Genomic DNA, 25,256 nt, shown 5'->3' on the forward strand with positions numbered 1-25,256 from the left:
CAAAATCCCCAAAGAAATGGTTGACCACAAAATCAACATTTTTCAAATCATATCAACATTTTATTTGCCACATGCGCCGAATACAACAGGTGTAGACCTTACAATGAAATACTTACTTACAAGCCCTTAACCAACAATGCAGATGAAGGATATCAAGGATCTGGAAAGATTCTGTATGGAGGAATGGTCTAAGATCCCTCCCAACGTATTCTCCAATCTCATAATTTTGGGGGGTTGAAAAAGACTGTTGTTACCCTCGCAAGGAGAGAGTGCTAGAGTAATAATTTTGATCCATGTATTTTTTTGATTTTTCTCTGAGCATTTGTATTAGTATAAAATAATATAATTTTCAATTTGATTATGGACCCCACTGTCTATCGGTACAAATCTGGTTGGACATTACAGGACATTAACATTCTGCTTTGAAGAAAAAAGAAAGAGAGAGAGAGAGAGAGAGAGAGAGAGAGAGAGAGAGAGAGAGAGAGAGAGAGAGAGAGGAAAGAGAGACTGAATATATTCACACCTTCTGACTCACTGGTCGCTGCAGTTTATTAACACTATATTGAGAGACAGAAAAACAGAGAGAGAGGTGTTAAGACAAACAGGACAGACAGAAGTAGACACTGACTTAATAGAAAGAGAGAAAGAGTGAGAGAGAAAGAGAGAGAGACAAAGCAGGACACAGTGACCACAGCGAACCCAGAGGGCTATAGGTACCACACAAGGTAAGGGCTGCACCTCTCCTACCACGCAACTCACACTCTTCTATCAACATCAAAGATTCACTGCATGTGTACGTGGAAGTGTTGGTCTCTTGGACTCCATGTATGTTGAAAGATTGTTGGTTGGTGTATGTGTACTGTATTGATTGTTACTATTTCTGTTAACTCTTATGTCTGAATGACTGCATTTACTTTGAGATTAAATAGCCAATTGGGGTCATTCGGTAAGAATTCAATTTAATTTGAGTAGAGTCCCGACTATGCAGATCTGTTTGCTAGGGCTTGACTTGAGACTATATGAGTGAGTGTGTGTGTGTGTGTGTGTGTGTGTGTGTGTGTCTGTCTGTCTATGTGTGTATTTGCACACATGTATACATGTGTGTACTTATGCATGTTTGTGTGTGTATATATCTGTGTAACATGGTTTCCAGAGCAGCTGTAGGACTGTGCCGATGTCACTAGCTCTATTTCTGGAGGTTGTTCTAAAGGTCAGATAAAGTGGCTTGGAATCTTCGCAAGGCAGGAGGCACTCACTAACCACACACCAGAGAGCACTGACAGAGAGATATAGACAGAGAGATATAGACAGAGAGGTAGAGAGAGAGAGAGAGAGAGAGAGAGAGAGAGAGAGAGAGAGAGAGAGAGAGAGAGAGAGAGAGAGAGAGAGAGAGAGAGAGAGAGAGAGAGAGAGAGAGAGAGAGAGAGAGAGAGAGAGAGAGAGAGAGAGAGAAGAAAGAAAGAAAGAAAGAGAGGGAGAGAGAGAGCAATAGAGAGAATGAGAGAGCAAGTGAGGTTTCTTCCTAGAACAGAACTTTGAGGCTACACTGATTGATGGAAGGGACATTGAATGAACATAGATATTGAATGATCAGGAGCAATCCAATAACCTTGGAAAGGAAGAGTCTGATTTGACTTAATGTTTCAGAAGAAGTTGGACAAACAGACAAAGGAAGTCCACCAAACCATGGACGATGTATCACTCCACCAGGAGGATTCTGGGAACGATGCAACAGCCAACCAGATGGAGGACAACAACAACAATCAGGTGTGAGTGTGTTGATGAAGGAAACACACCCATAAACAGATACAGACAACCCCAAGACAATATGCATAGAGACAATCCTGAAACATCTACAGAAAAAAAATGCACACATTTTCAAGAAGAAAAAAACACATACAACATGAGCCATGTAGCTTTACAATGAGGTGGCAGAGTTGTTAGATGTATTTGTGGTGTGGTCCGATTTAGTATTTGGAGCGAAGATAGTGGGAGGGGTTGGTGGTGGTCATGGCTGGGCTACACCTGTTCCTGTGCCAAATTCTGACACAGGAATGTTGCTGCCTTTCTCTCTCTCTCTCTCTCTCTCTCTCTCTCTCAACACACCACACACACACACACACACAAACATGTGTGTCTATCCTATTTCCACTGATGAGTCACTACCCTGAGTCATGACCAGGAGTGACACCTGGGACAGTTCCTCAAGTGCACTTACATAACATAATTCCAACATACTGTATTATCTGCGATGTTATATATCTTAAAATTAGGTTGAATATTTGCATAACATAAAAACAACATAAACATGTAATATGTTTGAGTTGTAATTTATTAAAGCCATGAAACATTATGATAAGCGTGTGTGTGATATTACAGCAATAAACAACTCTGTACAGCCGGAGGCATGTGTTCTGAGCACCTAAGTAACAATGTGGATTCCCTGGAGTGAAGCAGACTAATTTCATATTTTAGTACTTAACTATGTACCATAGTCTCTCCCCTCAACAACTGATTTAAAATCAGGTCTCTGACAACAGTTCTGTCCTATAACCCTAACCAAACTACCTCAAGTGCTCATAATCGCCAATTGTAATCATATCTGGTTTGTCTCTCAGACAGAGAGAGAAGCTCCAGTGCAGGAGTGTGACCCCCCTAAGAGAGAGCACCTGGCGGGAGACACCGTGGAAGGTCATGGGGTCAAGTCAGGGGCTAATAGGGAGAAAGCTCCAGAACAGGCAGCAGGGGCTAGCATTGGAAACATAGAGGAGTCTCAGCCAGTAACCGACACCAATAAGGGTAATGGTGAAGAAGCTTGTAAGGGTGAGGAGGGGCCGTGTTATGGTGCAGACACCGGAGAAGCAGAAGATCCCAAAGTGGTGAACGGAGAGAAGAAGGGGGGGAGAGAGAAGGAGGAGGACAAGAATAGACAGGGGCAAGAGGTGGTCAAGAATGGAGAGATTGAGAAAAAGAAGGAGCTGAAAGAGGACAAAGAGAAGGGGGGAGAAAATAATGCCAGGAAAGAGGGGAAGGGAGGAAAGATAGAAGAGGGGAAAACAGAAAAGAGAAAAGGAGATGAAGAGAAGGGGAAAGACAGAAAAATAAAGGCAGGGAAGGGAGAGGGAGGGAAGGGAGAGGGAGAGGGAGAGGGAGAGGGAGAGGGAGAGGGAGGGAAGGGAGAGGGAGAGGGAGAGGGAGAGGGAGAGGGAGAGGGAGAGGGAGAGGGAGAGGGAGAGGGAGAGGGAGAGGGAGAGGGAGAGAAGGGAAAGGGAGGGAAGGGAGAGGGAGAGGGAGGGAAGGGAGAGAAGGCACCAGAGAACAAGAGCAAACCAGTAAAAGAAAAGGAAGGGGCAGGAGGAGGAAAGGTTAAAGAGAAAAGCAAGGAGGTGGAGAAGCAAGCGAAGACCAAAAGAAAGAGTGGCTTGAATCCCACCGCCTCTACCCCATCCTCTGCAGCCCCCTCTGTGGTCCGACCCCGGAACTCTGCACGCTCTGCCAGGGCGTCCACTAAAAATGACATCATAGCAAAGTTCCAGCAAAATGCACCTGAGTAAGTTCTGACATGTGTAATATGACACAATGTGTATAATTAAATATATAACATTTATTAATATAACAACATTTTAATGGGAAGAATTGTATTTGTCTTTTGACTTATTTTCAGGACACCGGTTGTCCGCAACTTCAAACTTCAGAGATCATCTATGGCTGTGGCAAACGGGGCATCAATCAAACAGAAAGTGCTTTCATGGTGTGCCAACAAAACACGCAACTATGAGGTGAGGAGATGTTCATGGTCATGTGCACAAGAGACATAAGAACTGACATCTGGGGAACCATAACCCTGCCTGCCACCCTCTCTTTCCCAGGGCGTTTCCATAGAGAACTTCTCATCTTCATGGTGTGATGGGCTGGCGTTCTGTGCACTCATCCATCGCTTCTTCCCAGACGCTTTTGACTTCTCAGCCCTGAACGCATCTGAGAGAGAGAAGAACTTCACCCTGGCCTTCAACACAGCAGAGTACGAAGCTGTGTGTGTGTGTTTATGTCTGAGTGTGTGTTGAAAAGTAATTCTCTCTCTCTCATTTAAGGGGTTTATTGGCATGGGAAACGTATGTTAACATTGCCAAAGCAAGTGAAGTAGATAGTAAACAAAAGTGAAATAAACAATAAATATTAACAGTAAACATTACACTCAGATGATGTATATATATACAGTGTTGTAACACTGTGCAAATAGTTAAAGTACAAATGGGAAAATAAATAAACATAAATATGGGTTGTATTTACAATGGTGTTTGTTCTTCACTGGTTGCCCTTTTCTTGTGGCAACAGGTCACACATCTTGCTGCTGTGATGGCACACTGTGGTATTTCACCCAGTAGATAAGGGAGTTTATCAAAATTGGGTTTGTTTTCAAATTCTTTGTGGATCTGTGTAATCTGAGGGACATATGTGTCTCTAATATGGTCATACATTTGGCAAGAGGTTAGGAAGTGCAGCTCAGTTTCCACCTCATTTTGTGGGCAGTGTGCACATAGCCTGTCTTCTCTTGAGAGCCAGGTCTGCCTATGGCGGCCTTTCTCAATAGCAAGGCTATGCTCACTGAGACTGTACATAGACAAAGCTTTCCTTAAGTTTGGGTCAGTCACAGTGGTCAGATATTCTGCCACTGTGTACGCTCTGTTTAGGGCCAAATAACATTCTAGTTTGCTCTGTTTTTTTGTCAATTCTTTCCAATGTGTCAAGTAGTTCTCTTTTTGTTTTCTCATGATTTGGTTGGGTCTAATTGTGTTGTTGTCCTGGGGCTCTGTGGGGTCTGTTTGTGTTTGTGAACAGAGCCCCAGGACCAGCTTGCTTAGGGGACTCTTCTCCAAGATCCAGGTGATGGCTTTGATATGGAAGGTTTTGGAATCACTTCCTTTTAAGTGGTTATAGAATTTAACGGCTCTTTTCTGGATTTTGATCATTAGCAGGTATCGGCCTAATTCTTCTCTGCATGCATTATTTGGTATTTTTCGTTGTACACGGAGGATATGTTTGCAGAATTCTGCATGCAGAGTCTCAATTTGGTGTTTGTCCCATTTTGTGAGTTCTTGGTTGGTGAGCGGACCCCAGACCTCACAACCATAAAGGGCAATGGGTGCTATAACTGATTCAAGTATTTTTAGCCAGATCCTAATTGGTATGTCGAATTTTATGTTCCTTTTGATGGCATAGAAGGCCCTTCTTGCCTTGTCTCTCAGATCGTTCACAGCTTTGTAGAAGTTACCTGTGGCGCTGATGTTTAGGCCGAGGTATGTATAGTTTTTTGTGGGCTCTAGGGCAATGGTGTCTAGATGGAATTTGTATTTGTGGTCCTGGCAACTGGCCTTTTTTTGGAACGCCATTCTTTTTGTCTTACTGAAATTTAGTGTCAGGGCCCAGGTCTGACAGAATCTGTGCAGAAGATCTAGGGGCTGCTGTAGGCCCTCCTTGGTTGGTGACAGAAGCACCAGATCATCAGCAAACAGTAGACATTTGACTTCAGATTCTAGTAGGGTGAGGCTGGGTGCTGCAGACTGTTCTAGTGCCCTCGCCAATTTGTTGATATGTATGTTGAAGAGGGTGGGGCTTAAACTGCATCCCTGTCTCACCCCACAGCCCTATGGAAAGAAATGTGGGTGTTTTTTGCCAATTTTAACCGCACACTTGGTGTTTGTGTACATGGATTTTATAATGTTGTATGTTTTCCCCCCAACCCCACTTTCCATCAATTTGTATAGCAGACCCTCATGCCAAATTGAGTCAAAAGCCTTTTTGAAATCAACAAAGCATGAGAAGACTTTGCCTTTGTTTTGTTTTGTTTGTTTGTCAATTAGAGTGTGCAGGGTGAGTACGTGGTCTGTCATACGGTAATTAGGCAAAAAGCCAATTTGACATTTGCTCAGTACATTGTTTTCACTGAGGAAATGAACTAGTCTGCTGTTAATGATAATGCAGTGGATTTTCCCAAGGTTGCTGTTGACGCATATCCCACGGTAGTTATTGGGGTCAAATTTGTCTCCACTTTTGTGGATTGGGGTGATCAGTCCTTGGTTCCAAATATTGGGGAAGACACCAGAGTTAAGGATGATGTTAAAGAGTTTAAGTATAGCCAATTGGAATTTGTGGTCTGTATATTTTATCATTTATGCTGTTCCTTCTTTTTCCATAGTTTATTTCTGTATTGTTTTAGTGATTCACCATAGTGAAGGCGTAGGCTCAGGTTTTCTGGGTCTCTATGTTTTTGGTTGGATAGGTTTCTCAATTTCTTTCTTAGGTTTTTGCATTCTTCATCAAACCATTTGTCATTGTTGTTACTTTTCTTTGGTTTTCTGTTAGATATTTTTAGATTTGATAGGGAAGCTGAGAGGTCAAATATACTGTTTAGGTTTTCTACTGCCAAGTTTACACTTTCACTATTACAGTGGAACGTTTTGTGCAGGAAGTTGTCTAAAAGGGATTGAATTTGTTGTTGCCTAATAGTTTTTTGGTAGGTTTCGACAATACTTTCCTTCCATCTATAGAATTTCTTAATATTATTCAGTTCCTTTGGCTTTGATGCCTCATGATTGAGTATTGCTCTGTTCAAGTAGACTGATTTTGCTGTGGTCTGATAGGGGTGTCAGTGGGCTGACTGTGAACGCTCTGAGAGACTCTGGGTTGAGGTCAGTGATAAAGTAGTCTACAGTACTACTGCCAAGAGATGAGCTATAGGTGTACCTACCATAGGAGTCCCCTCGAAGCCTACCATTGCCTATGTACATACCCAGCGTGCAACAGAGCTGCAGGAGTTGTGACCCATTTTGTTGGTTATGTTGTTGTGGTTGTGCCTAGGGGGGCATATGGGGGAGGGAATGCTGTCACCTCCAGGTAGATGTTTGTCCCCCTGTGTGCTGAGGGTGTCAGGTTCTTGTCCAATTCAATTTAGGTCGCCACAGACTAGTACATGTCCCTGGGTCTGGAAATGATTGATTTCCCCCTCCAGGATGGAGGATCTGTCTTCTAGCACACAGGAGGACATTTTTCTCTGTTGAGATAATTTCCTTTTGAATTTCTAGCCAAATGTTCCTCTTTTGATTAATTTAATAGAGTGAATTAGGTCTGCTCTATACCAAATTAGCATACCCCCTGAGTCCCTTCCCTGTTTCACACCTGGTAGTTTGGTGGATGGGACTACTAGCTCTCTGTAACCTAGAGGGCAACCAGTGGGTCCGTCTCCTCTATACCATGTTTCTCCCTCTCTCTCTCTCAGGACCATGGCTGACTGCTACCCCCTGTTGGAGGTTGGTGATATGATCCTGATGGGGAACAGACCGGATCCTATGTGTGTGTTCACCTACGTCCAGGCCCTCTGTCATCACCTCTCCAAAATAGAGAAAGAGAAGAAGGACAAGGAAGAAGAGGAGAAGAAGGACACATCAGAGGAAAATAAGAGTGAAAGGATGACAGACGGAGAGGTAGAAACCATTACAGAGAAAAAAGAGGAGGAGAGCGAGGGGGGGAGGAACAAAGGGAAAGATGGTAAAGAGAAAGAAAGCAAGGAGAGCTCAGCGGTGGAGGGAGATAAAGAGAAATAGAGAGAGGAAAGAGAAGTTGTAGTGTTAGTTGAAGCACAGGCTTAAGCTAATACTAAAGATAAATTGAAAAGACCAAAGGAGAGAGATTCAGAAAGACTTTTCAAATAAGCTACATCATGAAGTAGAGTCTTACAGTGTTCAACACGAGTGTGTGTGTAGCATATATGAGCATCATTTTTTAAAGAGTGACACATTACTACTGTGTATTCAAAAGCTGGCTTACTGAAGGTTTGGAATTATGCTCAGATTCCAACAATGTGTGTAAATTCTAACCTGTTGTGATATTTTAAACATTATTTAACATGCTGTGTTTTTTCCCCAATTTCATTATCATGTGTGTTGTGGATGTTTGTGCGCAGGAACATTAAACGTCAATGTGTATTATTATGTATTCTTTTGATTTATTCATCAGACAGACCACCCATGTATCTACTTATTATGGATAAAGTTATTCATGGCCCTTGGGTTCATGGTGATCTATCTTGAATAGAAAAACGAATGATTTATGACAATGATGATGGGTGATTCATCAGAAAAGTAGAACCCCAAAAAATACATTTACATTTTAGTCATTTAGCAGACGCTCTTATCCAGAGCAACTTACAGTTAGTGAGTGCATACATCATTTTTTATTTATATTTTTCATTCCCTGTGGGAATCGAACCCACAACCCTGGCGTTGCAAACGCCATGCTCTACCAACTGAGCTACATCCCTGGCGGCCATTCCCTTCCCTACCCCGGACGATGCTGGGCCAATTGTGCGCCGCCCCATGAGTCTCCCGGTCATGGCCAGCTACGACAGAGCCTGGATTCGAACCATGATTTTTTGGATTTTCATTCAATTTTATCCATAAAAGGGTCCTTTGGAGGAAGGGTTATTGACCTCTATTTTACATTTGTATCTTAGAGCATAATTGAGAAATAATTGATTGAAGTTGAAACATTGGTGACATTTTGGCATTACCCAGGCATCCTTTAAAGTGGAATTAGCAGTTGAAACAATAACCAAGCGAATTCCCTGCCCCTGTTTCCATAAAAAGCTGAGGGATGGAGCTGGAGAAATGTAACCACTTTCAAATTCATAGACAGAGCTATGGATGCAAGGACTGACCATCCGGTATTTTAAAATTATAGTTTTAACCATGTTTTGAGGCTATATAGTGTTTGTTTACATTTACTTTATTTACAAACATTTGTGAAAAACAAGAAAAGATTGTTGGCTGCTATGAAAGTGAACTGTGTGTGCGGGTGATCAGGGGTGTATTCATTTAGCTGATTCTGTTGCAAAATGTTTCTTAAACAGAAGCAAATCGAACGAAACGGGGTCCACCATGGCCACATTTTCTCAGCGCAAAGGCCTGAAGCCGGACCCAGAGAAAGTAAGAGCGATCCTCGACATGCCAAACCCGACTGATGCAAAAGCAGTGCAGTGTCTCCTCAGCTTTGCAAACTATCTCACAAAGTTCCACACCTGTCAGCAGTCTGTGAGCCTCTGTGATGGCTGCGGGACAAAGAGACAGCATGGCATTGGCTACCCAAACACGAAGCCTCGGTGCAGAAGATGAAATCCCTTCCCTCATCCATGCCAGTGTTGCACTAATACAACGTTATGAAGCCTGTCACAATCCAGAGCGACTCCAGCCAAAGTGGACTTGGATGCTGCCTCATGCAGGAAGCCCAGCCCATCGCTGGTTGAAGAACCACTTTGCCTCGAGAGATCTCACCCCCACCGAACAAAACTATACGCAAATTGAAAAAGAGTGCCTCAGCATCATCTTCTCCTGCCAGCGCTTCCATCCCTACTTGAGCTGATCACCACTGAAACTGATCACAAACCTCTCCCCAACGTGCCCAAAAGGCTTCAAAGCATGCTCCTGACTGCAAAACTACAGCCTGAAGGTAATCTACAAGCCAGGAACAGAGATGTACATCAGCAACACTCTGAGCAGTGCCTGTCAGCGACATGCCATCTGCTCCCTACAGCAGGAACAACTAATAGGAGACCCCTTTCACAGTGAGAGAATACTGGACCTTTCAAGACGAGATCGGCAAAAAATGGCAATCTTGTTCAGAGATCAGAAGGTCATTATCCCCAAATCACTACATCAAGAGATGCTTACCCGCACACACTCCAGTCACATTGGAGGTGATGCATGCTCCCGCCAAGCACGCAAAACATTATACTGGCCAAACATGCAGGCAGAAATGAAAGACTTTGTCATCAGCTGTACCACATGCAATGAGCATGCTCATGAACAGCTAAATGAAACCATGATGTTGCAAGAATTGCCCACAAGGCCCTAGCAGATCGTCAGCATGGACTTATTCAGTCACAGACAAAAGGACGATCTTCTCATCGTTGATCACTACTCTGACTTTTGGGAGATTGAACTGCTCCCTGACTTGTCTGCAGAGACAGTCATAAAGCGCTGCAAGGCACAATTCGCAAGGCAAGGCCAGCCTGACAAGGTCATCACAGACAATGGCACATAATTCATTGCACAGTTCAAGTGTTTCACCTCAGAATGGGAGTTTGACCACATGACCTCCTTTCAAAGGCACCCAAAGGCAAAAGGCAAGGCAGAGTCAGCTGTCAAGGTTGCAAAAAACCTGTTACACAAGGCCTTGCATGACGGACACAACCTCTGGAAAGCCATCTTACGGTGGCAGAACACACCCGCCGAAAACATGGACAGCAGCCCAATGCAAAGTCCTTCTGTCGAGACGTCTGAAGACTCCCATCCCCATAGCCAAAAAGCTACTTGAGCCCTAGGTCGTGGTTGGCGTCACCGACAACTTCCCTACAGAAAGCAGCTTGCTAAGTGCTTCTACGACCGGAATGCTTGAGACCTACCAGAGCTGGAGGTGGGTGAGACAATAAGGATGAAACCCACTGCCGGGAGACCACACAGGACTTTGGAGGCTGGGCAGGTGCCTACAGAAAGTCGCACCATGTTCTTACCTGGTGGATGTCGGTTGATTTCTCTATCGCTGCAACCAGGTGGATCTGCACGTAGCAGAGCAGACACTAAACCAAAACATGACGCCATACACTCACTTTTTTTTTTTTTTTTTTTTTTTTCACCTTTATTTAACCAGGTAAGCCAGTTGAGAACAGGTTCTCATTTACAACTGCGATCACTCAGATGAGCCGGATCACAGTCCAGGCTGAAGTGAAAAGAAAATGCAATGAAATGTATATTTTATCCGAATTTGACAAAGTCATGTTGGGAAAGCGTTCCTATTGTTTTTGAAAGAATATTTTGGCACAGCAAAAAAAAAGAAAACACTTTTAGCGTAGCCTCTTTTACACCCCTGGCTTACCCCTACTAGCTAACCACTAGCAGCCTTGAAATACATAACTTATTAGCAGTTCAGCACCTCAGAATTTCTCGTACTGTTACACAAATTCAAGATAAACCTTTACCATCATAGTAGACATTGAACGTCTGTCTGTAAGGGTCTTTCTATAAATAATGGGGCCAATGTTTGACATTGGGATCAAAATTCCAAAATGGTTTGAAACCAAAATAAAAATGATTTTTATGCAGTTTCACATGTGTACTAGAAGAATAAAAGTGAATATATGCAAATTGGCCCATAACTCCCCCTATAAAACAACATAGGCTTAGGACTGTGTTTCGTGTAGGCTTACCCTGGCGTGACGTTTTGATAACCATGTCCTCTGTAGCTCAGCTGGTAGATCACGACGCTTGTAACGCCAAGGAAGTGGGTTCGATCCCCGGGACCACCCATACACAAAAATGTATGCACGCATGACTGTAAGTCGCTTTGGATAAAAGCGTCTGCTAAATGGCATATTATTATTATTATTATGTAAATCTCTTTCGGACAAGGGTAAGCCTACACAAAACACAGCCCTTATTTTAAGTGTTTCCAAAATCCCCTATGGGATAGTGTCGTATCGGGTGAATGGTGGCAATTATTGCTGATAAACAAAGGAGTCCGCTCATACTGAACTTTGATCATAAGGTTTATTCAGATCACAAGCTTCAGCATAAGTGACAGATGTCATGACATCCGGAGAGCGACGCCTCAGAATGGCCGCTCTGCCCTTTCATTGTCTAACCCCTACTTATAAACGATGCAAAAAGATGGGTGGCTCCCTCTTCTGGCCAATCACCAGTCTCCCCTGGGGCGTCACCCCACAAACGCCACATTTGTCCTAACATGAACAACATTCCATTTCTTCAAGAAAAACATTTAACAAAGGCATAATCCCAATACACGACATTTCCCCCCTTCGAGACTAAACAGTCTCGAAAACAAACAGAATAGGATTATGACAAGTGACAATTTATCTTATTGAGTATCTTTAACATTAAACCAAAAAAACATTCTTCTCTAGAGTGTAAATACCTTTCTATGAAATATGAATAACTGTTTATGAAGTGTGAATACATTACTATGAAATATGAACAAATCTTTATGGAGTGTAAGAGCGAAAAACTGTCCGGCAACCTTCGTTCCAAATCCATCCATTAATCAAGACAGTAAAATTCTCTCACGGTCCCTCTGCCCCAGGCAACCACCTCGGTACTCCCGATAAACTCATAAACAATGTAAATGCATTTGAAACTATCATGCAATTAAATACACATGTAAGCCCCTGCAAACAAAATCCTATCCAAAAAATATCCACTCTAAGGCTGGTCAACCCATTGGACCCTACAGTGGACCTCTCCCTGCCTAGACTCCCTGTCCCTAAGCATCACCGAAATAAACAAAAACATCTAAGATCCCCACATGTATTCAATAACATCAAACATCATTCTACAAAAATTAATACCTAAGAATATGACACAATTATGTATTACACATCAAATATGTCTATATTTCATTGCAGACACTGGAATGTAGTCCACTACACTTCATCTCCCCGTAGTCTCGACTTCCAATGGACTGTTGATGATGGAATCGGAATCTTTCCACCCCTCCTTGTTTTATCTCCTCCAGTCATTGTCCTTTCATATTGTCCTTGTTTGAGTATTTCAATCTCCACATGTCCCCCAAATGCTTCTGGAAGAAAAGGAAAGACCAAATAGTATCTTTTGCAAAACAACACTTTCAAATTAAACATCAATATCAACTAAGAATATAGAAATGATATATAAATGATGTATGAATCACATTAACCCTTTCCCCCCTTTGATTCATAAAATCATACCAAAATCACCCTAATATTGAAACATTTTTTTGAAAAATGATCAAATTATCAAAAATGATATTTATCCATTCAGTTCCACTTGTCCATCTTCATCCAGATCAGGAACAGTCAACAACGGCATCTGAGTGTTGTCTCCAGGCATCACTCTCCAACCTATCTCAATATCATAGCTTTCTCAAAGGTCAGTAACAAATTACAAACATCTCACACAGTGCTATCAAAGCTGCAACTACACTCTGAACCATCACTGCCCCTACTGGGCCTACCTGATCTTGCAACCAAGTCTTCGCTGACTTCCAGCTCCTTCAGATATACCAAATGCATCCCTTATATTCTTTAATGCATATATAACCCTAGTGATAATATCTGAACTATCTGGACTCAAAGTATAACTAACATTATCAATAGGATCTTCCCAAATGTTACACCATACCATGGAAAAAGTCCCCCCTTCTCCCTTAGATTTATCCTTCAATGATAGGCTTGAAGACTATGACATGCCACCATGTCTTTTTCACCCTATTTCAAACCTAGCTTCAGATTTATCGGTGTCCGGTGCTACCCCTCTTTTAATGGTAGAAACCTCATATGGAAGCTTCAATGTTGACATGTAACAACATCCTGTCCATCCATAGGGTAAGAATATATATGCTTTATCACCACAAACCCTCAAAATATCTCTAAAATTTCCCATAGTCACATTGTCAGGCAAAAGCTAATATTTTAACCCTCAAAGTCCTGCTCTTCTTACTACCTGGTACATAAAAAGTTACATTATATTTGTCCTCTCTAACCTTATGTTCGTGCTTATCCAAAGTCATCATATAATCATCACAATCTGATATTCCCATAAACATACCCCTTACATCATATGTTTTATTAGAACAAAACAACTTTTAGCCCTCAATGGTTTCACCTCAAATGCTCCAGGGTTTGCTGTTACCTGATTTTACTTCCCATCTAACAAATGCACCCAAGTTAATTCACTTAACCCAATAACACCTAAACCTAGGCTTAAACAAATGTTTTGACCACGACATTATTTTATCTGTTACTGACTGTTGCTGATACCACAGTCATGACAACGCATAAGACTGACACACACTTGATAGAGGTCGAACCCCACGTGTCTGGTGCTGGAATTCTCAACAGACATGGACCCTCAAGATTCCTCACTGATATTACAGAATGAGCTGCTGGAACCTGCCCATCTATCTCTAACTTTCACAACAGAAGAATCAAACCCATCCATTTAGTTTCTCTCTTCCCTAACGAGCGGTACTGATCAGATACCTCTCCTTGTCTGTCATTAAAATCAAAGACCTCATCCTGTACCTCCATGATGAATCTATATTCTCTCTACTACTATCTGTTCTCCTATTTTAACCCTATTCGTACTATCATTGACAGCACTCTCCATCCGTAACATAAACCCCTGAGTCCTTCTTGCTACCCCTTTAATTTCAGAAAAGTTGTTGTCGGTGTCATACTTCCTACATTTGGTATTGCCATCGTATCATTAATCCCTTTCCAAAGTTACCATTAAAGTAGTTGATTTAGTTGATGTATTAACCTCAATTATTTCTACCGATATCCTATGTGTATTATTTACTGTTGGAGTGTCTACTGTAATAATATACTTCTCCTGACCTCCTTTGGTGACTGCGGAAGCTTCAACAGATTTCACATTTTCCATTATAAGCGTCACTTTACGAATTACATAGCCTTTTAACCAAAAATTCTTAACCGGAACAAATTTTTATGCTTGCACTAGATAAGTACACATATTCTCCCTAATCTTCTCTTATCATTACGCAACATAAGTGAACAGTCACTCATAACCCTCTTCCAAACTATACCTCCTTTGATTAGGTGCAACAGCTTCTACTCTTGGTCCTGATAACAATACTTCTTCTCCATAATTATCTCTCCATGTGGGAGGAACGTCCCCATCCTAACCCTAATAAGTATTTTTCCTCTAAAATTGGTGCTGGAGCTATTGGTTCCCTTATAATCAAATGCGATATATTTATGGCTTTAATAACTATCAATGTTGAAAGAGTTAAATTGCTTCTCACTGTTGTTTTAATAGACTGAAGTGTTAATGTCCTTATTGTTACTTCATCCATTTTCCCCAAAGCTTTGAAGTCTTTGCTTGTACTTCCATCTATCACCACTAGTGTCACTTTTTCCCAACTCTCAGTCCTATCTCTAATCCCTGACTTTCAAACTTTTGATTATAAAAAATACACCAACAATTACCTTGATCTTCCTGCTGGGGATTGTAAATATAGATACTCAATCACCCTCAATCTTCTCTTATTATTCAGCAACACATACTTTCTCAATGCATCTGCTCCTAACAGATCTAAACTCCTACCATATCTTCCCCCTAAACTCTAGAATGTCCTTCACCACTGTTCTCTCTCTCTTACTACTAACTTTGAAACTTAGCTTACTGTCTTAGAGTCCCTTCAATCTAGTTCTCCTAACTTTTTAATCTAATCTTTTCTCCTAACCTTTAAAAACCTTTTCCACTGATTTATTCACAAAATCCCTTTACCACCAAATTTTAGAATATGTGATCGGGAAAGTCCCCACCTGCTTCTGACTTCTTTACACACAGACTTGGCAAACGACTAAACACCTTTTAGCCTAGCCTGAAATCTCTTGGTGTAAGAATGTAACCCAGAATAACAGTCACCCCTTTTAACTTTATTTTTCAGACAGATTGTCTAATAGGCAGTCTAATAGATTATCATCCTTCCTATGATATTATCTTTTTAAGCAAATATGATTCCCAAAAACCCTATTCTTCAAAATCCTCTACCAGACATCCGTCTAGTGTACATCTTATTGTACAATTCAATTTAAACAATGCATCTCTTCCCAACACTACAATAGGTATATGTTATAATATTAGTATGTCTATTTTAATTTCTCCTTGATTTTTTATAGCATAGCTCAATTGGTTCCCTAAGAGTAATTAACTGTTTTACTACCTCAAATCCCTATCGGTAGTTAATTTTACATAGTGAGATGTTTAACCTCTTTAGGCTGAACACAGATAAACGCTTTTCCACTATTCACCATCACTTCTCATAGTCCTCTGGTTTTACTTCAATTGTTAGATATTTTCTCTTCTTCTCTAATCGATGCTATCAGCTGACACCCCCCTTCGTATCTTCTAGGCACTCTAGAATCTTTAGGGTTCACCTGGAGAACAGGTGATCTTGACTTGCTCCTTTATCTTCCTTAAAAGTGTTCTCTGTTGTTTCCTCCTGGCCCATTGCACTCACAGGTAAAGTGACCAATCTGTCCATAATTATAACAGTCTTCTGAAAGTTGCTGGAAGTGTAGCTGAAATCTTCCTCCTCCTTCTAAGCCTTCTCGTCCTCTTCCTCTCCAATTCTGTGTCTGTCCAGAAACTGGCTGTGGATATGGAACATCTGGTACCCCCCTTGGTGGCTGGTACATTGCATTTGATATTGTTCAGTTGAAGCTGTAACAGTGATTGTTGATTTGGTTCACTCTGATTCTTCCTAACCAAAGCTTCTCTTCTCCACCAGTTGTATGATTGAGTTTTCTGAGAGTTTCTTGATCCTGTTCTTTCTTGCTGTTGACATATCAGGATTCTTCAAAAGCTTATATTCTAAGTTCTGTCCTCGAAATATCATCTTCCATCATCTTCTTACTATTGGCCTTTCCTTGACCTCAATGTATTATTCTTCTCCTCCAATTCTTGGGATTATTTTCTCAGCAGGTTTTCTCCTTGTCTCTTCAGCGTCTCAAGCTGTTCCTCTAGCTCTCTTACCTCTCCCAAAGTCCTCGCTTCCTCCAGGCCTGATAAGCATCGGTCTATATCTCCTTCTATTTCTTCTGTGCCAGTCCTTGTAGGACAAACTCCTTTTGAATACACAGCACCTTCAGTCTCCTCTTTCTCGCTGTCTTCATCTGAACTCGAATCTCTTGTATCCTTCTTCCTTCAACTTCCATCAGAGATCAAATCTCTAGTATCCTTCTTTCCTCTCTTGCCAACTTCCTTCTGATCACAGAGTCATATCCACCCATGATCTCTTCTCAATCACTCTGATCTTCATCATCTTCTTCCTTAACCTCACTCTTCTCTTTCAGACATCTCATTTTCTTCCTTCTGGAGTTTTGGATTCATCTTCATTGTCGTTTCTGCTTGTCCTCTATCTATTATTCATCTTCATCTCTGATGCAACAATCACCCTCCTGGATGATCACCGGAAGCTGAGGATAAGCATCCCTAAGCTCTACTTCCTTCTCATAAGGTGGGTGTCTTTTTGCTGAATCCGTATGTGAGAAAGGTGTACTAACTTCTGCCATTAGTTTTCCTATCACCTTCTCTATACCGTTGTTTATCTTATCGCTGGAATCTTTTATCAGTTTTTGTTTGAGAATGAAGGGCAACTTTTGTTTCATTTGCCGGATAACCTAGCCATACTTTAGTCAAAGGGTTACTATTTTGTACTATATCAATCGGTGTAATGACTTTTATAGCCTTGCTGTCCTTTCTCCCCATTGTAACAACCCTTTTATATTCCTTTATCGTGAATTATTTTATTTTAGACTATATAGCCTATGGCTTCCCCCCTTTAATTATTAATATAACCTAACAACCCAAAAAAAAAAAAAAAAAAAAAAAAAAATCAATTAAAGATCATGAATAATTAAAACCAATTTTTATTCCTATATCCTATGTCACCAATTTATCAATTAGTGGTGGCTATCTTACCACAACCCATCAAATGCAAGTAGTCAACTTCAGACTACAATACCCATAAACAAAGCCTGTAACCCCTTGCTCTATAACCCCTTGCTCTATAAGCACCTAATTATCTTAAATGTACAGAATAATGTCAGTCCTTGATTCCCAACACAACTCCAATCAACCCCCGTGATGCACATAGCCTCCAAAATGCAATTTTTAATGAAATAGTATTTGCCAAGCCTATGTGAAATTGTCATAACATCAGATATTTTGTAACCAGACCAGTCTCAAACCCTTGACTCGATCCTGTCGCGTCACGTCTTGTCACGTCACGCACACGTTAGCCCCTCCTCTCTCTCTCCTTTGTTCCTCTCATATGACAAAAGAACAAAGACACAGAATAACATTTTAGTAGTTACTGCAATCACTGAGTTATCTCAACCATATTCAACATTCCTTCGTTCACCCATTATTCACTCTAAGACTAAACTCAGAACTAAATAGATCGCTCAAAAACATTTTAATTTTATTTTAATCCGTCATTTAATTTAATTCATTATACTCCGTCAACATATATTTAATGTATAAATTCACTACATCTCAACAAATAGTTTCATGTTCAAACACCAGCCGCTTTAAACTATAAGATTCGCGTTAAAATCTCTCCTCTTTGTTCCCTCGTCTGTGTCTATTCCTGCAGCACGCAGCCCCCCAGAAATATGACACGTTACCCACAATCCCGTTTTGTAGTTTTAGTAAACAACGTTTTGTAGTTTTTTAGTACCGGAACCCAACGTCTCATAATCTCGTGCCATAAACTACAACTCCCACGTTTTGTAGTGTAGTGTCATAAAATTAAACGCATGCGCAAATGCATTCAATGATACGATTCCCAGACAATAGAACGATAGCATTACGCTACAGCTTCACTATTTTATACCTTATACTCACACAATTACACATAACAGAGCTCACATTTGCGTAGAACTTTGAATTCTACACACACATACATATTTTAAGAGGCTTATCCTATCGCAATAGGACCTCTAAGGACACGTTAGCATGTAGCACGCAACACAATTAGCATTAGCCGCTATGTACCATGTAGCATGAACCACACTCCCATTTAGCATTAACATTAGCCTTAGCCTTTAGCTAACTGTGGCCTACCACGCCCTAAGTAACCTTGCATTGTGCCTAAATCATTGTCCATATATCCCCTGCTAACTTTATGCTGCCGTAAGTTCTGGATAATCATATGAGCGGTTACCCCAAACAAATAACCTGTCGACTATAAGATGAGCATAACATACATATAATCTTATGGTTCCCAGAACCAACCTGACCCCACACTAGCGCGTTGCAAGGATTTTATGGCCCACTCATAAGGAGTCGCCTCGTTTCGAGGTCTTTAACAGATTCACAATGCTCTAATTGCATACGTATCCCTGACTTTATTCTGCCAATATCTGGCGTTAATATCTGCCTTCAATTGCTGTACAATTTTAGAATAATTATTACCAGACTCATAGTCAACAGCAATAACGCCACACGAGGCACGGTCGTATGGTACATTTCTCCAGTGTACACAAGCAGGATCCAATCTAACAAGCTCCAAAGCGGTAAGAAAAACTCACCCTTGTCTGGCCATGGCTTCAAAGCGAGTTAGCCTGGCGGCTGAATGAAACAAAGGAGATTTGCAGACCAGCCCCACGTTGGGCGCCATTTGTCGTATCGGGTGAATGGTGGCAATTATTGCTGATAAACAAAGGAGTCCGCTCATACTGAACTTTGATCATAAGGTTTATTCAGATCACAAGCTTCAGCATAAGTGACAGATGTCATGACATCCGGAGAGCGACGCCTCAGAATGGCCGCTCTGCCCTTTCATTGTCTAACCCCTACTTATAAACAATGCAAAAAGATGGGTGGCTCCCTCTTCTGGCCAATCACCAGTCTCCCCTGGGGCGTCACCCCACAAACGCCACATTTGTCCTAACATGAACAACATTCCATTTCTTCAAGAAAAACATTTAACAAAGGCATAATCCCAATACACGACAATAGCTTAATGGTGAAAAACGATTGGAAACATTTCCCTGTTTGACCTCTAGGTTTTATGGGTATTATGACTCATACTGTGCTACTCTATAGTCTATCCTACACAATTGCGCATAGTAGACTCAGTGTCCAATCCGAGGCACAAAAACATATGAAAACATGAACTCATTAACTTGATGCTTTCTCTGTTAAATCTAATAAGACCCTGTTGTAAATCAAGCAGACAACAATAGATGATCAACCTCAATTCGTTAGGGATATTAGATGCAATGTGGATCCAGGCACAACTGTCTTCACCGACGTAACTAATGAGACACCAAAATATTATTTACATTCCTCGCGCACCTTTTTCCAACACTTGGGCTGTTGTTGCATTGCATGCGCTATTACAATAGCTGTTCGTCACTTGGCTCGTCATTCGGAAAATTCTTTCATGGATCAGATGATGATGTGTGAAAATATCATGGTATAATTAATTAGCTCGACACCAAATGCGCATCCAAAAAGTATTATGCATAATTTTTGAAGAACCACTTTAATGACAGTGTTGATTTAGGTTTTAAGTACAGTATGAAGGTAAGGTGACTCTTTTGGTTAGAAGCATTCTTTTTTTCAATCTCATTTATTATTTTGGATTGTGTGCCCATGAAAACTTTTCACCATGTAAAATAAGGAGACAAAATGTTACTTAGATACACAGCATTTCTGAGCTCTCTATACAAAAAACTGTTCGTCAGCTAGATCCAGGATTCGTACAGCGTTCAAGTTCAATGTCTAATTTAACTGATTAATGCAAGGGAGAGACATTCAGAGAAAACTGACACAGATGCAGCTGGAAGAGCTGACAAGAAAGGACAAAAAATAAACACAAGCCCCATGTATCACTCCATCAGCGCCAGAAGAGGGCACCATGGCACCTGTCACCCAGGGATGCCCACAACCACCGCCTCAACAGCAGGGCCAAAGAGCTCCTGCCGCACCAGTAGTGAATGTGTACACGCAACAATCCCCTGGACAGTGGCAAAACAGAAATAATAGAAACAGACCCAAAAATCAAGGGCACCAACCACAGCAGCAGACACACCAAAATGGAGGACCAAGAGGGCCTCCAGGTGTTCGTTGGGGGTGCAATCAATCAGGACATACAAGAAGGAATTGTCCTACCAACCCGTGGCTGCCTAGGCAACCACAACAGGGCAATTTGGGAAAGAAATGGCACCAGCTCAGATGCATGGCAGCAGTCTCAGACACAGGCTCCACAGGGCCCAGTGAACCCGTGGGGAGGACCAAATCAGGGATACTAGGGATGCCCAGGGAATCCTAAAGGGGAGGGTCAGCTAGTGGCAGTAACTATGCAAGCTGATGAAGAACCTATGCTGCAGGTTCAGGTGAATAACAGAGGCACACCCATGATGATAGATACTGGAGCAACTTACTCATGTGTAAGTCCAAATTATGCCTCTCACCTCCACATGCCAAGCAAATATGCAAAGACAGTAGGATGTTCGGGACAAATGCAGCTAATACCTATGACAGTTCCAGTAAAACTAGAAGCAGGAGGAAAAGTTACCTGTTTTAGTATCAGAACACACTCCAGTTAATTTATTAGGAAGAGATGCACTGTGTAGAATGGGCATCCAAATCAAATGCACATCGGAAGGAGTAATAATAGATCAGGAAGGTATACATCCACAGATGATGATGACTACAGAGAAAACAGCAAATGTATACTGGATAGGGAACATATAACCGCCAGTACAAGAGATAATGAAGAAGTTTTGTAACAGGGAAAGAAGGGGCAGCAATGGAAGTACAAGATGCTCCAGGATCTGATATTATACAGACCTGGTTTGAGATACCAGGAACAGAACCTCACATACAGTGGGGAGAACAAGTATTTGATACACTGCCGATTTTGCAGGTTTTCCTACTTACAAAGCATGTAGAGGTCTGTAATTTTTATCATAGGTACACTTCAACTGTGAGAGACGGAATCTAAAACAAAAATCCAGAAAATCACATTGTATGATTTTTAAGTAATTCATTTCCATTTTATTGCATGACATAAGTATTTGATACATCAGAAAAGCAGAACTTAATATTTGGTACAGAAACCTTTGTTTGCAATTACAGAGATCATACGTTTCCTGTAGGTCTTGACCAGGTTTGCACACACTGCAGCAGGGATTTTGGCCCACTCCTCCATACAGATCTTCTCCAGATTCTTCAGGTTTCGGGGCTGTCGCTGGGCAATACGGATTTTCAGCTCCCTCCAAAGATTTTCTATTGGGTTCAGGTCTGGAGACTGGCTAGGCCACTCCAGGACCTTGAGATGCTTCTTACGGAGCCACTCCTTAGTTGCCCTGGCTGTGTGTTTCGGGTCATTGTCATGCTGGAAGACCCAGCCACGACCCATCTTCAATGCTCTTACTGAGGGAAGGAGGTTGTTGGCCAAGATCTCGCGATACATGGCCCCGTCCATCCTCCCCTCAATATGGTGCAGTCGTCCTGTCCCCTTTGCAGAAAAGCATCCCCAAAGAATGATGTTTCCACCTCCATGCTTCATAGTTGGGATGGTGTTCTTGGGGTTGTACTCATCCTTCTTCTTCCTCCAAACACGGCGAGTGGAGTTTAGACCAAAAAGCTCTATTTTTGTCTCATCAGACCACATTACCTTCTCCCATTCCTCCTCTGGATCATCCAGATGGTCATTGGCAAACTTCAGATGGGCCTGGACATGCGCTGGCTTGAGCAGGGGGACCTTGCGTGCGCTGCAGGATTTTAATCCATGACGGCGTAGTGTGTTACTAATGGTTTTCTTTGAGACTGTGGTCCCAGCTCTCTTCAGGTCATTGACCAGGTCCTGCCGTGTAGTTCTGGGCTGATCCCTCACCTTCCTCATGATCATTGATGCCCCACGAGGTGAGATCTTGCATGGAGCCCCAGACCAAGGATGATTGACCGTCATCTTGAACTTCTTCCATTTTCTAATAATTGCGCCAACAGTTGTTGCCTTCTCACCAAGCTGCTTGCCTATTGTCCTGTAGCCCATCCCAGCCTTGTGCAGGTCTACAATTTTATCCCTGATGTCCTTACACAGCTCTCTGGTCTTGGCCATTGTGGAGAGGTTGGAGTCTGTTTGATTGAGTGTGTGGACAGGTGTCTTTTATACAGGTAACGAGTTCAAACAGGTGCAGTTAATACAGGTAATGAGTGGAGAACATGAGGGCTTCTTAAAGAAAAACTAACAGGTCTGTGAGAGCCGGAATTCTTACTGGTTGGTAGGTGATCAAATACTTATGTCATGCAATAAAATGCAAATTAATTACTTAAAAATCATACAATGTGATTTTCTGGATTTTTGTTTTAGATTCTGTATCTCACAGTTGAAGTGTACCTATGATAAAAATTACAGACCTCTACGTGCTTTGTAAGTAGGAAAACCTGCAAAATCGGCAGTGTATCAAATACTTTTTCTCCCCACTGTAACACTCCTAGTGACTGAAGGATATTAGGCAAAAGACCTAGGACCAATTATGAAAAAGGCTAAGAGTATTGTTAGAATTTGCGTAATTCAAATCTGGTATTGGAATAAGAGAAAACATAATCAAGAGATATTCAATCCAAGCTAAATTTATTATATGCAAAATGTATGTATGATAAGTATGATGGTTCGTATACGGGCTCACTGAAATACCACGCAGGGCAGACAGAGAACTAATCCATTGTTACAGGTTCTTCCTCAAATACTCTGACAGAGAGAGAGTTCCCACCTCTCTGCTGGCCAATCAGAGTAGAGACTGAGCGTGGTTTAGACTTACTCAGCCAATCCGTTGGCGCACGGGCTAGTCCCAGACCCTTGGCGCATCCCTGCTGCCAGGTGTCTAGCTGTTTTGCAACTTATCCAGAAAGTCAGCACTTTTGCAGTACACGTCCTTGGACGGTTCACAGATGACAAAGAGAGAGTGTTCGGGTATTGTGAGACATAAGTTCTTATCTGTCCCTAACGTTCCACACATGAATCACAGCCTGTTATGTGAAACAATTTATATCAATATAGTACAAACCTATGCTCATCATTAATGCATTCCTTCTAAGCTATTCATCACATACAAATCCAATTATTAGAAAACAAATCCCAACAGTATGCAATGGTAAAAAACAGAAAATCCATTGATTTTCCAGTCTGCTGACAAAAACCTGATTAAAGTCCTCTGCTTTGCAGAACTGATGGGGGAACCACAAGAAGTGGAAATAACTGAGGAAAAACAGATGCCAATAGCTAAAGAAGAAACAAAACAAGTTAAAGAAAGAAATGGAAAGTATGATTACAGAACAACTTTGGTCAAAACATGATACAGATGTGGGTCTGGTAAAATCAGCCAATCCAATCTGCATTAAAGTAAAGGCAGATACAAGACCTCCATGGAAACAGCAATATCCAATGAAGCCTGAAGCAGAGGCAGGAATTCAAGCTACAATAGAGGGATTGATAGAAGCAGGAGTACTGGTTAAAACTCAGAGTGACTGTAACACGCCACTGCTACCAGTACTAAAAGCGAATAAACAGAAGTGGAGGCTAGTTCATGACCTGAGAGCAGTGAATTAAGTGGTTCAAGACTAACAAGCAAAGGTACCAAATCCACACACACTGCTAACAAAAATCAGCAATATACGTATACAAGGATGCCACAGGGATTTAAGCATTCTCCTCCTGTGTTTAATCAAGTATTAAGAGCTGATTTAGAAGACCTAACACTGGAAGGAACATTAATACAGTATGTAGATGACCTACTGGTGTGTGCAACCACAATAGAACAATGCCATCAGGACACTGTAAACATATTGGAAAAGCTAGCAGAAGGAGGACATAAAGTGTCAAAGAAAAAGCTTCAATATTGCCAGACACAGGTTGAGTACCTAGGAAGAACTATAGCTCAACAGACTAAAGCAATTGTACCCTCACAATTGGAAGGGTTGAGTAAGGCCCCAATACCACAAATAGTGGCACAAATGCTGACATTTTTAGGAATGACAGGATTTAGTTCAGATTGGGTAGAGGAAAATGCAGTAAAAACAGCCCCTCTAAGAGAAATAATGAATAATGCAGGAGTAACGGAGTTAAGAGCAAAGATAAAACGGAATAGCAATGCTGTAGCAACATTTGAAACAATAAAACAGGATATGCAAACAGCTCCAGCACTAGGAACTCCAGACTACACAAAACCCTTTTTAATGTATTAGCAAACCACTGTCAGTGATTTGCAACAGAAGTTTTGATGCTAGAAACATGTGCAGGAAGAAGAAATTGGCCAATAGCATTTTACAGCGCTAAATTAGATTCACTAGCACAAGGGTATCCATCATGCTACCAGGGATTGGCAGCTGTACAGTATGCATATGATAAAGCATCCACATTTACAATGGGGTACCCAGTGGTGATCTATACTCATCATAAAATAACTGAATTAATTGAGCAAGGAAAATTTGTATGGACCAATGGCAGGGTATTGGAGCATTTGACATTACTGACCTAACTAGACGTAACCATAAAACGATGTACTACAGTTAACCCAGCGGAGAGGATACCAATAGAAACTGAAGGTGACCCACATGACTGTGTAGCAGAGTCCTTGGTGTTCACTAAATTGAGACCCGATTTATTGT

At 41.5% G+C, this 25,256-nt stretch overlaps 1 protein-coding gene across 1 annotated transcript; it reads left to right on the forward strand.

The window, feature by feature from the left end:
• Positions 1-1,686: 1,686 nt before the first annotated feature.
• smtnl1 (smoothelin-like 1) lies at positions 1,687-7,601 on the forward strand (the record flags this gene model as incomplete). The annotated part of the gene is made up of 6 exons (XM_084149704.1): positions 1,687-1,767; positions 2,619-2,799; positions 3,457-3,550; positions 3,665-3,779; positions 3,870-4,021; positions 7,277-7,601. 6 exons carry the CDS (start codon positions 1,687-1,689, stop codon positions 7,599-7,601), a joined length of 948 nt encoding a protein of 315 aa, XP_084005830.1.
• Between the last annotated feature and the right edge of the window lie 17,655 nt (positions 7,602-25,256).

Source organism: Coregonus lavaretus, assembly GCF_964263955.1.
Source record: "Coregonus lavaretus genome assembly, chromosome: 32".
NCBI classification, from domain to species: Eukaryota; Metazoa; Chordata; class Actinopteri; order Salmoniformes; family Salmonidae; genus Coregonus; species Coregonus lavaretus.